This window comes from Xenopus laevis, chromosome 4L (assembly GCF_017654675.1).
Source record: "Xenopus laevis strain J_2021 chromosome 4L, Xenopus_laevis_v10.1, whole genome shotgun sequence".
Lineage (NCBI taxonomy): Eukaryota > Metazoa > Chordata > Amphibia > Anura > Pipidae > Xenopus > Xenopus laevis.
In genome coordinates, this window is record NC_054377.1 from 120,178,450 (window position 1) to 120,194,710 (window position 16,261).

At 37.9% G+C, this 16,261-nt stretch overlaps 1 protein-coding gene across 1 annotated transcript; it reads left to right on the top strand.

Moving 5' to 3' along the window:
* The first annotated feature begins 778 nt into the window (after positions 1–778).
* On the top strand, positions 779–11,614 carry eif3l.L (eukaryotic translation initiation factor 3 subunit L L homeolog). The gene is made up of 15 exons (NM_001086876.1): positions 779–863; positions 1,946–1,994; positions 3,132–3,342; positions 3,854–3,933; positions 4,663–4,724; positions 6,296–6,365; positions 6,502–6,575; positions 6,699–6,870; positions 7,938–8,092; positions 8,216–8,386; positions 8,938–9,071; positions 9,716–9,889; positions 9,978–10,167; positions 11,117–11,197; positions 11,473–11,614. Exons 1-15 carry the CDS (start codon positions 837–839, stop codon positions 11,509–11,511), a joined length of 1,689 nt encoding a protein of 562 aa, NP_001080345.1. The 5' UTR covers positions 779–836; the 3' UTR covers positions 11,512–11,614.
* Positions 11,615–16,261: the final 4,647 nt, after the last annotated feature.

A 16,261-nucleotide genomic window follows, 5' to 3' on the forward strand; every position in this document is an offset into this window, starting at 1 on the left:
AACAGCCAGAAAAAGAAACAGTTTCTCACTTAATTGGCTTTTAGCAGAGAGCCCAGAACAACTAACAGGTGCAAATAAGATACTTTGTAACAATTTTGAGACACAAAAACACAGTTTAGATAAGGAGAAATATTTTCAAACTTTCATAACCTGCCAAATTTTGTAAAACAAACATGGTAATTAGGGGGTGTGGCCACAGAAAGGGGTGTGGTCAAAAAATTGCGGAAAACATTTTTTTGTCCCTCTTTTTATTTCCAAAATGTTGGGAGGTATGTTGTGTTTTTATATGCTCATGAAACTCCTCGGTAACTTACAATATCCTTATATTATTCAAGAGAGGGTACTTTATTAACTATATATCTTGGAATAAAAATAAAAATGAATGTAAATGACAAAAGGGCCTAGAATAGCACGCTCATCCATTTAAAATTCACTTATTTTAAAGGTTTACTTATCCTTTAATAGGGAAAAAATGGCAAGAATATAGGCCAGTATTTTTCTCCAGAAAAGGTGGCAACCCTACATTTAAATAGCAATTATACCGGTAGCTGTCTCCCTTTCTATTATTCTATTATACAGTAAAACTGTTACTGTTATAATTTCAAGGCAGCCTAAGGTCATATAGTCTCTATAATACTATCCACTCCTTCTCGATTTTCATTCGTTCTATTTCCGGAATTGTACGATTCTCCATCGCCATCTATTGGCAACCCTTACTAGCACGCTGTGACGTATTAGAAAGGCGCCGGAAGTCTCCCCCTTTCCTTTCCTGTCTGACTGTGTAGTGTGCGCTCCACGGGTGCCGGTGTTCGGTGTCCTATTCGCACAATTTAGCCATGTCCCACGCAAAGGAAGACTATGATGTGAGTACTGTTGGCTTTTAGGCCATTTTTACGCGGTGAACGCTTGCTTTGCTGTGCGCTGAATTGCACGATAGCTATTGCTGCTGCAGTGGGATATTATAATGGGGTATAATAGGACTTGAGCCTCCATGTGCGTAAGTGAAAAGCACAATTGCATTGTAATCATATGCACGTCATCTTTCTTTTCTATCAGGTTTTGTAATATCTCATTGCAAAGTGGTCCTGTATACACCTATTGAAAGAGAGGCCTTGGAACAGCATAAACAATAATGGCACTTACTGTATTTGCTGCATTAGTCTTGCAAAGATTTATTTTTATCAAGCTTTTGGTTCCTCAAGGAGACTGTCAATGGGTAGTTCAATAGGCTAATTCAGCAAATTTTGTAAGTGCCATTGATTCTTCTGTACTGTATATATATATATATATATATATATATATATATATATATATATATATATATATATATGTCTATATATATATATATATATGTGTGTCTATATATATATATATATATATATATATATATATATATATATATATATATATATATATATAGTAGAACCCAGATTTTATGTTTCTCGGGCATCAATTATGGGAAACCATAAAATCCATGTATGTAAAATTGGGGCTCATCTATATATAGTACATACATGATCTTAAATGTGGCCTGGAAATTAGACTCCTTTTCCGTGTGATCATCGGGTTCCTACTGTACAAATGAGGGTGTGAATATATTTGAGCAGTAATACTTGTCTGTGATGCCCAGCCAGTGCCGAGGGGTGAGGATTTTAAATGGACTAAAAAATAGCTAATGTGTTAGGAGCATCTACTAATATTGCTGATTATTGTTATTTCAAACAGTATTGCGATTCACTATCACTGGGAAAACCAGCAGCTGCAGAACTTTACGAATATCATTTGGTTCCCCAACTATCCTAGCTTATTTGAATGTGCTGTTCTGAACATCATAACTTGCATCCATGAAAGTGCTCCAGCCTAACACTTCTTTCATTTAAAGCTCCAGATGTGCCTATTTATACTATTCCCGTGCTTCCCCGCTAACTATTTTATTTCTTTACAGAGTTCCTATGATCCATACAGTTACCAGGCAGATTATGATGGGCATACAGGTAGGTACATTGTTTGTGCTTAGATTTATACATTGAAATTATTTATTTATTTATTTTTATTTATTTTTTTTAAATATTTTTATTTATGAGATTTTTCATACAGTAGAATAGTTGCAGAGTGTAAACAAGCATAGAAACGGTATAGTGTACATAGCTCAAAAAAGACATATCACAACTGTGAGGTCAATACAATTAACAATGATAGCATTATCGCAAGACTGGGGGTGTCCCAGCTGTAAAAATGGTAGTTCCATATTGCTAAGATACCTATCATTCAAACTGGTGTTCGTTGAGAGCCAGGGGTACCCCTTAGCTTGCCGTAGTAAGTGCTAGGATACAGTAAGAGCCAGGGGAGCTGACTCTGAGTACGTACACTAGAAGACTGTAAATGTGAATCTTGTAATAACATACACATAAGTAGTCTCCGGAACAAAAATGCCGTTAAATAGATTAGTTTTGTTTACATAAACAGTAACTCAAAAATCCAGAATTAAGTGTTAAACCGAGCAGGGAAATAACAATACAAGTAAAAAGAAAAAGAAAATAAAAAACAAAGAATAAAGAGTGGTCAAACATACTTGAGGTACTGGTATTGGGTATCATATCTGGTACTTGACTCAGGAAGATATCTCTACATGGTGAGAGATAAGAGGGGGGACCTTAGATATTATGTCTACAGAAGGTTAGGTGGGAGGGACCCATTAAATCTATATAAAAGCCATGGTTGCCAAATTTTCAAGGTCCTTTGGGAATTCTCGGAAGCTAGACCAGTTAGCCTTTCATTCATATAAATCCAGTCTATTTTATTCTTAAACTGGGAAAAGTTGATAGCAGGAGATTTCCAAGCTTTGGAAATTATTTTTTTAATCCTATCTTGTTGTTGTCTTGCTACTGCAATTAGGTTTTTTTTCACCAGAATTCTTTTGCCATCCTGGGCACCTATTAGGTTGTGGACACTTCAAATTGCACCCAGTTATCAAAACAGAAGCAGTTTACCATCTGATTTGACAAACTGGGTGTAAGCTGTGGTGACCATTTGGGAGAGACATTATTGCATCGCTTCTGGCACACCATTAACAATACACAAACTCAACCCTCCAGGGGAAACCTTTTGTAAATGCATGCCTCTGCTCACAGGTGACCCTAAGCAAGACCTGGCTTACGAGCGACAGTATGAGCAGCAGACTTATCAAGTCATCCCTGAAGTAATTAAAAATTTCATTCAGTACTTCCACAAGACTGTGTCTGACCTCATTGACCAAAAAGTATATGAGCTGCAGGCCAGCAGAGTGTCCAGCGATTTAATAGATCAGAAGGTTTATGAAATCCAGGACATCTATGAAAACAGGTAAATATTGTGGCTTATCTATGCTTTAAACGCTGTTGGAAAGAGAGAAATTTGAACATCTGCAAACCAATCACCAAATTTGTTTGCAGAGGAGATTACCAAGTCAGTTTGAAGTTGCTTTGTACGGTCACAAAGGGTACCCATTTACTACAGGGATCACAAATTGGCCTCTGCAGTTGATCTGCACTTAAAGTTTCTTGAATTATAGACTAATACTTGGCATTTTATAGACTTTGGTATAAGCAACTCTTTAATCAGGCCAACTGTGTTTCAATTTGCAACGGATCTTCAGGCTGAATGCGTGTGTAATTTAAACATGTTTTTGTTGAACTAAGTGCCAGTACCACTCGGTGCTTAGTATCCGATTCATTTTGGTGTTCTTTATGAATTAATAGTTGGCCCAGCTTGGAAAGGATACTTTTGGTGAATTGTTTAGTTATTAGATGCTTTTGTCATATGATCTTTGTTCCTCTCTAAATCTGTTGCACCTAAATCCTCCTTCATCCCACAGCTGGGCCAAACTCACAGAGCGCTTTTTCAAGAATGCCCCTTGGCCTGAAGCAGAAGCCATTGCACCTCAAGTTGGAAATGGTGAGTAGTTTTGCACAGCAGGCACTGAAGGCTGCTTTACTGTCTAGCATCCATAGAGATTGTGTATGAGAACAATATGATCTCACTGAAAACTTAACTAACAGATAAATGAATCTTTTTAAATTGACATACATATTTCAAGGAATAGTTCAGTGTGAAAATAAAAACTGGGTAAATAGATAGGCTGTGCAAAATAAAAAATGTTTCTAATATAGTTAGTTAGTCAAAAATGTAATGTATAAAGACTGGAGTGAACAGATGTCTAATAAAACAGCCAGAATCCAACTTCCTGCTTTTCAGCTCTATAACTCTGAGTTAGTCAGCGACTTGAAGGGGGGCCACATGGTACATTTCTGTTCAGTGAGTTTGTAATTGATCCTCAGCATTCAGCTCAGATTCAAAAGCAACAGAAATGACCCATGTGGCCCCCCCTCAAGTCTCTGATTGGTTACTGCCTGGTAGCCAGGGTAACCAGTCAGTGTAAACCAAGAGAGCTGAAAAGCAGGAAGTAGTGCTCTGACTGACTTGTTATACATGAAATCACTCCAGCCTTTATACATTATATTTTTGGCTAACTAACTATATTAGAAACATTTTTTATATTGCACAGCCTATCTATTTACCCAGTTTTTAGTTTTACACTGAACAATTCCTTTAAAGTAGATTTAAACATACTAACCGATCCTTACTTGGCTGTATTATTATAAATACCCATTCTTTCAATTTCAGATGCAGTGTTCCTGATTTTATATAAAGAACTATATTACAGGCATATTTATGCAAAAGTCACTGTGAGTACCGTTGTGGAATGTAGTGTTGATTGCTTTGGCAATAATGTATTTTTTTCCTGATCGAGGCTATTTACAAAGGTCTCTTGGAGGAATCATGATTTTATAGTAACAAACCTTTAAAGAGACATTCCATCCAAATACTGCATGTAAAATTCTGCACACTAATAGAAAATGCAGTTCATATCACGTTTGCATTAATTCAAATTTTCAGTGATTTTAAAGTGTATCTGTAAATGTAATTGCTATTGAAATAAGCGTGCAGCTGTTTATGAATATTCAAACATTTTTAGCAGATTTAAAGTTATTTGTGACTATAATTGTTAAGAATGGAATCTGTTCAGGAGTCGGGACCAGTAGTGCAGAAAACAATGTAGCAAAAGCCTGAAGGAGAACTGAAAGCATTTTTTTCAAAGGGATCCTGTCATCAGTTTTTCAAAACGCATCAGTTAATAGTGCTACTCCAGCAGAATTCTGCACTGAAATCTATTTCTCAAAAGAGCAAACAGATTTTTTTATATTCAATTTTGAAATCTGACATGGGGCTAGACATTTTGTCAATTTCCCAGCTGCCCCTGGTCATGTGACTTGTGCCTGCACTTTAGGAGAGAAATGCTTTCTGGCAGGCTGCTGTTTTTCCTTCTCAATGTAACTGAATGTGTCTCAGTGGGACATGGGTTTTTACTATTGAGTGCTGTTCTTAGATCTACCAGGCAGCTGTTATCTTGTGTTAGGGAGCTGTTATCTGGTTACCTTCGCATTGTTCTTTTGTTTGGCTGCTGGGGGGGAGGGGGGTGATATCAGTCCAACTTGCAGTACAACAGTAAAGAGTGATTGAAGTTTATCAGAGCACAAGTTACATGACTTGGGGCAGCTGGGAAATTGACAATATGTCTAGCCCCATGTCAGATTTCAAAATTGAATATAAAAAAAATCTGTTGATCTTCTGAGAAATGGATTTCAGTGCAGAATTCTGCTGGAGCAGCACTATTAAATGATTCATTTTGGAAAAAAAGTTTTTTTTCCCATGACAGTATCCCTTTAAGGTTTAGAACCAGAGACTAATTCAAACAGATACTGCTTTCAATTACAGTTACCATATCTTCATCATCATTTATTTATATAGCACTGTCAAGATACGCAGTGCTTCAAAATCATTGAACTTTTTTACTAAAACGTTGCGTGGAATGACATTTTGTTTGATTACGCAAAAATATTATTTTTGGGAAGCTGACCCCCTTTAAATAATGACTGAGAATTTTAATTTACTTACAATTTTTCTTGTTTCAGCAGTATCTAGTTTATCATTTCTTTGTGATAATTGTGCAATCCAACAGACAGTACTGTGAATGCGTAGCTGCAAATGGCATACGTTATTAAATACAAATATAAATCAAAACAAGCGTGAATGAATGAATTTTTTTTTTAAATAGAGGTGCCACTGTCACCGTTTGCAAGAGAATAGATTGTTTAGGTACCTTACAAACTGTTATGGTGCTTTTGTTATTGTTCGCGCTAAACAACTTTCTTTCTGAGTCTGTACACTGTAGTAATAAGCTCATTTATTTATTCAGGGTGGGCCAACACTGGAGCAGCGCTTTGAATCTTATTATAATTACTGCAACCTTTTCAACTACATACTCAGTAAGTTTACAAAGATGTGTTGAGTGCACAATTCTGTTGGTTGTTTACTGTGTGGGTGAAAGTCTGTGTTTGTGCATGATTTATGGGTGGAACATAACTGGGAATCACGGTTTTAACCTGTGTATTGCAATCACAGATGCAGATGGACCTGCTCCTTTGGAGCTCCCAAACCAATGGCTGTGGGACATTATAGATGAATTCATATACCAGGTCTGTATATTCTTCCTTGTATATCTAATTTGGAAGTTTCCAGATGACCACACTATACACTTGTTCCATTCTGAATTCTATATTGAAATAAGACTTTTGTCTTATTCCTATTCATTCTCTCAGTTCCAGTCATTCAGTCAATATCGATGTAAAACAGCCAAAAAATCAGAGGAGGAGATTGAATTCCTGCGCTCAAACCCCAAGATCTGGAATGTCCACAGTGTTCTCAATGTTCTGCACTCATTGGTTGATAAGTCCAACATCAACCGCCAGCTGGAGGTCTATACCAGTGGAGGTAAACAAAAAGGGCTCTATTTGGTAAAAAGGACAAAGAAACCCTAAGCAAAAATTGTGGCCTGTTAGGACACCCTAAAATAGCTGTTCACCAAGTTCATAAAATATACATGATTTTCATTGCAACTCAATAGCAATTTGGCTAATCCTGCAAGTACTCCTACAGTTAGACTCAGCACATGCACATAAAGACCATCCCAAATACTGTGCATTAAGTTTATTAAGCTCATTTATTTTACAATGATGCGATGCAGGGCTGTGCATACATGTGCAGAATGGACATACAGAAAAGCTGGATGGCACTGCATGAACTAATGCAGTGGCTGCAAATTTCAAAAAGACATTTTTATTATTGAAAATTATAACAATTTGGCAAGGGGCTATTGTTTGACAAAGCTAGTTTTTGCAGTTCATTGTCCTTTAATTGTTGTATTTTTTTAATAAATTTAAGTACATCAAGTTAGTATGGATGGGGAGTGTACACTTATATATACTTTTTTTCCGAACATGAGCAAAGTAAGCGGAATTTACAATTCTGCAAATTCTTTTAATTTGTCATTTTATTTTCTTAAAATAATAAAGCAGTAACAACGGAATTGTTGTTTTTACCACTATTACCCACCCTGTCATTAATTAGGGTTAGTTTAGCTACAGAGCTGTATAAACGACCCCACCCCCAATTTTGGTTTGCCCTGTTTAATCCAAAAGTAATAACCATAGATTTTCCTTACTTTTTATGTTCAGTGCAAGCCTTATTCGTTGAACTCTTGGTAAAGGGGACCTGTCACCCTAAGGCATAGTGGAGGGGCAGGCAATATTTGATTGACAGCTGAGATTTTTAATTGAGCTATGAACACTTTAATTAAAAAAGAATTTGGATTTCATGTTTAATTTGAAAAGGACTTTTGTTATACAGCTTTTTATGTCTGGTTGACAGGTCCACTTTAAGTAGAAAAAAAAAACTGGGGTTCTGTTTAGTTTCTAAAACCCAAGTAACAATTGTGTCCTGTTAATGTATTAGCCTACTTTTTTAAAAGCTTTGCGTCTGAGTCAGCTCTTTATTTGCAGGGGACCCTGAAAGTGTGGCTGGGGAATATGGACGCCACTCTCTTTATAAGATGTTGGGTTACTTTAGCCTTGTTGGTCTCCTGCGCCTCCACTCCCTGCTAGGGGATTATTATCAAGCTATCAAGGTGCTGGAGAATATTGAGCTTAACAAAAAGGTAATATACCTGAATACACAACTTTTTGTGCCTTTAATTGGAGATCCCAGACTCCTCCTCCTTGTATGTACATCACCCGTGATAACCTACAGTTCTTTACTGTTTTTTTTCCTGCTTTGACAGAGCATGTATTCCCGTGTTCCTGAGTGCCAGGTCACTACATATTACTATGTAGGCTTTGCATACCTCATGATGAGGAGATATCAGGATTCCATCCGCGTGTTTGCCAACATTCTGCTCTATATTCAGAGGACGAAAAGCATGTTCCAAAGGACCACATACAAATATGAAATGGTAGGTGCCTGTCATTACTTACTCATGTACAAACTGGCTGTCTCCTTATTTTTAAACCTAATCTAATGATTGTATCCTTTTTATTTTTTGTAATATTCTGCACACCAAGAAATTTTATGGTGAACTGCCCCTTTAAATGATTACTAGTATAGATAGGTTTCTGGATAGAGCCTCAGAACTTTTTATTGTTTGCATTATTATCCTTTAATGTTTGCATATTAGCTTTTATATGCAACATTTTCAATAATGCTTCAACGATTATATATAATTTCTCAGTCCCTGCCCCAGAGGAGTTTACAATCAGAGATCCCTATTACATAGTAAAGTCCACTTTATCAGGAGCCTATTTATGTCCCTGTATGTTTTTGGAGTTTTGTGACCAGAGTAATTGTATGTTCCCAATGTTTTTCAGCGCTGCGAAGTATGTTGGCGCTATATAAATACAAATACTGTAAATATACTGTACATTTAAAGTCTGCAGTATTTCTTACTTCTCCTGTCCTTTCATTTCTTTGCCCTCTACATGCCAGCTAATCTATTTTTCTGCACAGATTAACAAGCAGAACGAGCAGATGCATGCACTTCTATCCATCGCCCTAACCATGTACCCCATGAGAATTGACGAGAGCATTCACACACAGCTTAGAGAGAAATATGGAGATAAGATGCTTCGCATGCAGAAAGGGTGAGTAGTTTGATACATCCCCATGTATTCTGTTGGCCAATGAAAGTAATCTCATGTACTGTTCTTGTAAATCCCTTTTGCTTGTCCAATTTACTCTTTTGCAAACCTGGTTTTCTAGGGAGTGGGGCTAAGTCATCTTCCACTCCACTCCAAAGTATCTGCCTTCCCAGTGTCAAAAGAGGGGGACAACTCCATGTGCACACCCAACTGAATGGTTCAGTCTTCCAACCGTAGACGCTTAGGATTTTTTTTAAATTTAACATTGGCCACTGAAAGTTCCCCTAGTACTAGTCCCAATGTCATTGGCTGAAGTGAAGCCATTGAAATGACTGTAGGGGGGACTTTTTTCTTTTTTTAAAATGTATAAATTATTTTAAATAAGTAGGGTTGAGGTACTGTGCCCTTCCTAATAATATTTGATCAATACTTAACCGTTTGGGAGATGCCGTTTCCAACACCCAGAAGTTATCGAATTGTATATCCTGCTTGCGAATACAGGCAGCAGAGTGATCTGGTGTTGAGCATAATCCCCCACCCCCTTCCTCCAATAACAGACTAAAAAGAAACAAAAGCACATAGGGATGGGTTAAACTGCTTCTACTTTCCATATACTATTCTTGACCAGAATTTGTTTTTCTTTGTAGGGATGCTCAGATCTATGAGGAGCTTTTCAATTATGCTTGCCCCAAATTCCTGTCCCCCGTGGTCCCCAATTATGACAATGTTAATCCCAACTATCACAAGGAGCCCTACCTGCAGCAGCTTAAGGTGTTCCTGGATGAGGTGCAGCAGCAAGCCCAGCTTTCCACTATAAGAAGGCAAGTCTGCCCCTTGCTACATTACAGTAGACATTGCTGGCTTACACTAAGATGTTATTATATGCCTTTTTTCTATATTGTATTTCAGTTTTTTAAAACTCTATACAACCATGCCTGTAGCCAAACTGGCTGGATTCTTGGATCTCCCAGAACAAGAGTTCCGTATTCAGCTACTGGTCTTTAAACACAAAATGAAAAATCTGGTGTGGACCAGTGGTATTTCTGCCCTTGAAGGAGAATTCCAGTCTGCCTCAGAAGTAGACTTCTACATAGATAAGGTGACTCTTCTTCTTCCAGCTAGTAATTTTAGAATAAGAATAAAAAGGCTAACATATTCATTCATTGTCAGGCTGTGATGTAACCAATTCTTCTGCTTCAGGTATAGCCTTGTTACTTCTGTTTGCACTGCGTACCACCTAGACCACCGTTATGTCGTTTCTGGACAAGCTGAGGGCTAGGCAGGGGGAAAGCATGATTCTGCAGCAGGAAAAGCTAATCTCCCTAATTTAGAAATTTTGTTTTATATGCAGGGTGTGAAAGCTGTATCAGAGGAGTGGTGCTTCAGGGATATTTCTTATACAGCTTCATGTGAAATGCCACTGGGATTATAGCATGACTAGTTACTGCTTTTTTTTGTAACAACTAACTGCAGTCAAAATAGCTGAATCATCATTCCCTATTAAATTATTGATACACTTCTGCATATTAAAGATTCTCTTTTTATCCTAGATATCGACCTAAGACAAGTTTTTCACTCCAAGTGTTGGGGCAGTATAATTCCAGTTCTATGCAGTCAGGGAGTGCTGGGAATGTTTAGTGCTGAACAGCTGGGTAAAGGTTGTTATACTGGCTGCTACATAGAAGCTGAAGGCTGTGTGTGAGCTTATGGGATTCCCTGTTTAAATCTCAACATTGTCAGAGTTGTTCTTCCTTGTTCATTTGACTTCATCACATATAGTAATGTGCCCAAGTGACAGAAATGTCACACTAAACTCCTACTTTTAATAAAGTCTTTATGCAGAGGACTTCATTCTATACGAATAATTGGGTTAGCTTGGCTTGCAATTACTGGATCCTGGAAATCGTAAACCTAAGTCTCAGGCATATGAGCTGGATGCTGAATCAGCACTTGCAATTCAAAGATTTAACTGTTTAAGGTCCTTCTGCATGAAAAAAAAATATATTTACTCTTATGCAGCCTATAACTATATTGTTTTCTATATTCAGGATATGATCCACATTGCAGATACTAAAGTTGCTAGGCGATATGGAGACTTCTTCATACGACAGATTCACAAGTTTGAAGAGGTAAGAAGTAAGGACTGAGCAAGTGCTACTTTTACAGGGCACTAGGTCATCTATGAATTCCAGGAATTATGCACCACTTTGAATTTGGTTCGACAACCGTAATATTCATTGTTACTGTTGTTATACCCTTTCAGGTTACATCTATATCACTTAATGCTGTCCTTAGCAAAGAAAAAATATTATCTACTATGCATTTCAGGAGTAAAAAGTGTGGCTTATAAAGGCATCCAGAACTTTTGATACAGCACTGAATTGTTTTCTTTTTTCATCCACAGCTGAACAAGACCCTAAAGAAAATGAGCCAGAAGCCTTAACATGGCTCCAAACTATTTATAGATACAATTTTTCAAACAAAATCTTTGGAACATAAACAAGAAGTGGACTTCAAAACTTTTAATAAAATAGTTCAAAATTCTCCATCGTAGTATATTTTCTTAAATTAGATGTTTCATAGAAGACGATGTGTGTATGACTACATGGTGGAATAATGATGGCAATTCAACTGGGTAATAAATACAGTAAATGAGTGATGGCTTTAGAAATGACACCTTGCTAATACAGATAATGTACGCCAACGGACATGGCTCCGTTGAAATAAAAATCCTTTAGGGCAGATTCAGGGAGATTAGTCGCCCAGCGACTAATCTCCCTAAACTGCCTTCCCGCCGGCTAGAATAAAAATTGCCAATGGGATGGCACTCGGGAGTGGTTTGTTTTCCGAAGTTGCCTCACGAGGAAACTTTGGAAAACGAATCTAACCAAGTGCCAATCCCGCCTACAATTTTCATTCTAGCCGGCGGGAAGGCAGTTCAGGGAGATCAGTCGCCCCAAGAAGAGGAGATTTGTCGTCGGACGACATCTCCCCAAACCTCCCCGTGTGCCTCTACCTTTATGGACAAAAGGAAATGTAAAGCTGACCTCAATAATAATCCTTTCTTGGTCTAACTATAACTGAATAAGATTTAATTGGGCATGTAGGCCCAGATTTGGTCAAACAGTTTCACTTACCACTTTTTGGGCACTAGTGAGACATCAACTTAAATGTTAAAGGGATACTGTCATGGGGAAAAAACATTTTTTCAAAATGAATCAGTTAATAGTGCTGCTCCAGCAGAATTCTGCACTGAAATCCATTTCTCAAAAGAGCAAACAGATTTTTGTTATATTCAATTTTGAAATCTGACATGGGGCTAGACATGCTGTCAATTTCCCAGCTGCCCCAAGTCATGTGACTTACTGTACTCTGATAAACTGCAATCACTCTTTACTGCTGTACTGCAAGTTGGAGTGATATCACCCGCTCCCTTCCCCCCACCCCCAGCAGCCAAACAAAAGAACAATGGGAAGGTAACCAGATAACAGCTCCCTAACACAAGGTAACAGCTGCCTGGTAGATCTAAGAACAACACTCAATAGTAAAAACCCATGTCCCATTGAGACACATTCAGTTACATTGAGAAGGAAAAACAGCAGCCTGCCAAAAAGCATTTCTCTCCTAAAGTGCAGGCACAAGTCACATGACTGGGGGCAGCTGGGAAATTGACAAAATGTCTAGCCCCATGTACAGTAAGATTTCAAAATTGGATATAATAAAAATCTGTTTGCTCTTTTGAGAAATGGATTTCAGTGCATAATTCTGCTGGAGTAGCACTAATAACTGATGCGTTTTGAAAAAAACATGTTTTCCGATGACAGGATCCCTTTAAATTAAGTACTGAAAGTCTTTTCTACAGAAAGATATTAAAGAAATAAAGATTTCAGTTGAAAAGGCGCAACATCATAACTACCATGCAGCCGGACGGGTTCCACAGATTTCGCATTGAGCAACTCTTCTCCCAGGAATAGTCATTTTCAATAAGTAGAATTCAGATCCAGAAGAGAGTACAGATATGGCAACGGGTGGGCATGTAGTGATCAGGGCCATAAAACCTAAACCGTAACATATCTGGAAAATGTGCATACAGCAATGAGAGAAAAAGGGATGGAATGTTTCAACATGAATACACAGAAATAGCAAGTAAATAAAGCAGCTGTGGGAATTAAGATAGGTTAAGACCCCATTCTTTGTTAAATTTACTATTTGTATGATAGACTTTTTTAAGAGCAATCTGGCTGCCATGGTTTGCTTAACCCTAGCAACCAGGCAGTTATTTGAATGGGATTCTGCAAGATTATAGAAGAGGAACTGACTAGAAACATAAGTAATACAATGGAACAGTAACAATAAAATTGTAGCTTTGCAGAGAAACCTTTTTTTTGGTTGCTAGGGTCACTGACCCACTATTGAAAGCTGGAAAGATGCAGAAGAGATGTAATTTAAAAGCTAAAAATATGAAATTCTATAACATACTAAAGGTAAACACTCAACAATGAGTTAATCCGATTACAAGGCGGTCCAACAAACCAACTGGCACCTGCTGTTTGCTCACTACCCACCTTCTGAATTGAGCCACTAGCTAGAGCAGGGATCCCCAATCCTTTGAACCCATGAGCAACATTCAGAAGTAAAAAGAGCATGAAATACTAGCATACTAGCATGAAAAATTTCTTGGGGTGCCAAATACGTGCTGTGATTGGCCATTTGGTAGCCCCTATGTGGATTGTTAACCTACACTGAGACTGTTTGGCAGTGCACCTAGTTCTTATACAACCAAAACTTGCCTCCAAGCCTGGAATTCAAAAATAAGCTCCTGCTTTGAGACCACTGGGAGCAACTTCCAAGGGGTTGGAGAGCAACATGTTACTCACGAGCTACTGGTTGGGAATCACTGAGCTAGAGGGTCAATATATGTTGTACATTATTTCATATACAAGTCCTCAGCCTAAAAGGTGGATGAAAAGTGACTGTGAGTGTATCATGTGTATCAATGCCTGGTTACTTTAGATCTGAATTTTAAGTGCTGGTTCAAGGGAAAATGTACATTTTAATTTTTTATAATTCTGTTTCTCCTCATATTCAAATGAATCTTCCAGGGTGTTGCTTGAGTTCCTGCCTAGAAAACAGGTGCAGAATAAAAGTGTTACTAAAATTGTGTGCAAGTTCTGGTTGTTTTGACAGATGACATGATTCTTTTGTGTTGTGCAGAGAAGCGTACAGCTGTTATTGTAGACTGTCATGACGAGGGGAACAGCACTTCCCACACTGCACCTGTTTTGTGTATTCAGAACTATTATCATTGTTTTCCTAAGGCTTAACCTCCTCTCCAACAGATGTTGCCCTACATGCTTCCTCCTACTTCTTTTCAAAGAGACAACCAACTACAGGAGATTAATTTACATTAACTTGGCAAAATTTCAGCAGGTTAAGGGGGGGGGGAGAAATCATTGGGATTCCAGACTCCCACCTGCCCTTGCACAGGAAAGAACGGGCAAGAGGTAAAGTGATCTGCAGACAAAAAAATGCATTTTAATGATAGCAGGTTCTAGATCAATATCATTTTTTTTTAACATAAAAAAAATATATATATATATATATTTTACTCCATGCCAAAATATGTGACTATCATGTTTTATCCCAGAAACAAAAAATATTTTTGTTTCCCAACTCCCTGTTCTAGCATAAATATTAAGGCATATTCCTAGGGCCCTGCGTTTGGGAAACACAAGTAGTAGAGTTAAGAACAAAGTCAGCACAGTAATGCATAGGATTATACTGTATATTCTAATTATACCTTACACAATTCTATATTTCTAGAACTCTTGATTGAAACATATTGTAGTAATGCATAATATTGTTATCTGCCATATTTGGGTTGACATAAATGTGTGTCTAGTTGGGGTGACTGACCCAGACCCACCAAATCATGGGTACTCAACATGCAAAACTCCGCAGAATGTAAACAAGGGCCTGCATCAGAGTCTTACATGGCACATCAGCAGATATAACCCACTAATCCAGGGGTGTAACTACAGAGGCAGCAGACCCTGCAGCTGCAGGGGGGCCCTGGAGGTATAATGGCCCCATGAGTCCCTAATTAATATGCAACTTCAATAAATATTGGCAAAGCAGGTCAATCTCTAGACATTTTGGGGGCCTCAAAAATAATTTGCTGTGGGGCCCAGTGATATTATGTCATGTCACTGCACCAATCCGTATGTATCTCATCCGGCACATAAGCAAACTGTGTCACCATCTGTACAAAATAGAAACTCTCCATGGAGTACCTATTAATATTTAATTAATGTAAGTAGACATATAATAATTAGGGATGCACTGAATCCAGGATTCAGTTCAGTATTCGGTCTTTTTCAGCAGGATTCGGATTCGCCGAATCCTTCTGCCCAGCCGAACCTAATCCAAATAATTTGCGTATGCAGATTAGGGGTGGGAAATCACGTGTTTTTTTTGTCACAAAACAAGGAAGTAAAAAATCCAAATTTGCATATGCAGATTTGGTTCGGTATTTGGCCGAATCTTTCGCTGCTTTTGGCCAGAAAGTGTTACAAGCAGTTTCTGTTCCCTCCCCTTGATCTTTTCAAAATCTCTTGTGGTGCTGCCGGGGACCTGAAGAAAGATTGAATTTCATACCTGTAAATTGTCTTAACACTTTCTGGCCAAAAGCAGCCTCCCTTGAAGAATATACGTCCAGCTCGTAATGCTTGGAGAACGTATGCATCGAAGTCCACGTGGCAGCTTTACAAATTTGTTCTAATTTGAAATATTTTATTTGGTTTTCACAATAAACCATAAAAAAAAATATGATGACAAATAGTATACAGAATAAGAAGATTAATACTACAAATTTGTTCTGCCGATGCCTCCGCTCTCTGCGCCCACGTTGTAGCTACTGCTCTTGTTGAATGTGGTTAAATTCTGGCAGGAGGAGACAGACTTCTCAATTCATAAGCCAGAATAATAGCCTGCTTAAGCCATCTTGAAATCGTAGGTTTTGAAGCAATTAGCCCTTTTGAAGGGCCTGCAAAATGAATGAAAAGGTTATTAGATCTTCTGAATTGTGTTGATCTAGACAAATAGAACACCAAACAGCATCTGACATCTAGCTTATGAAGCTTGCGTTCTTTATTTCCCACTGGATGAAGGAAGAAGAATTTCCTGAGACGAAT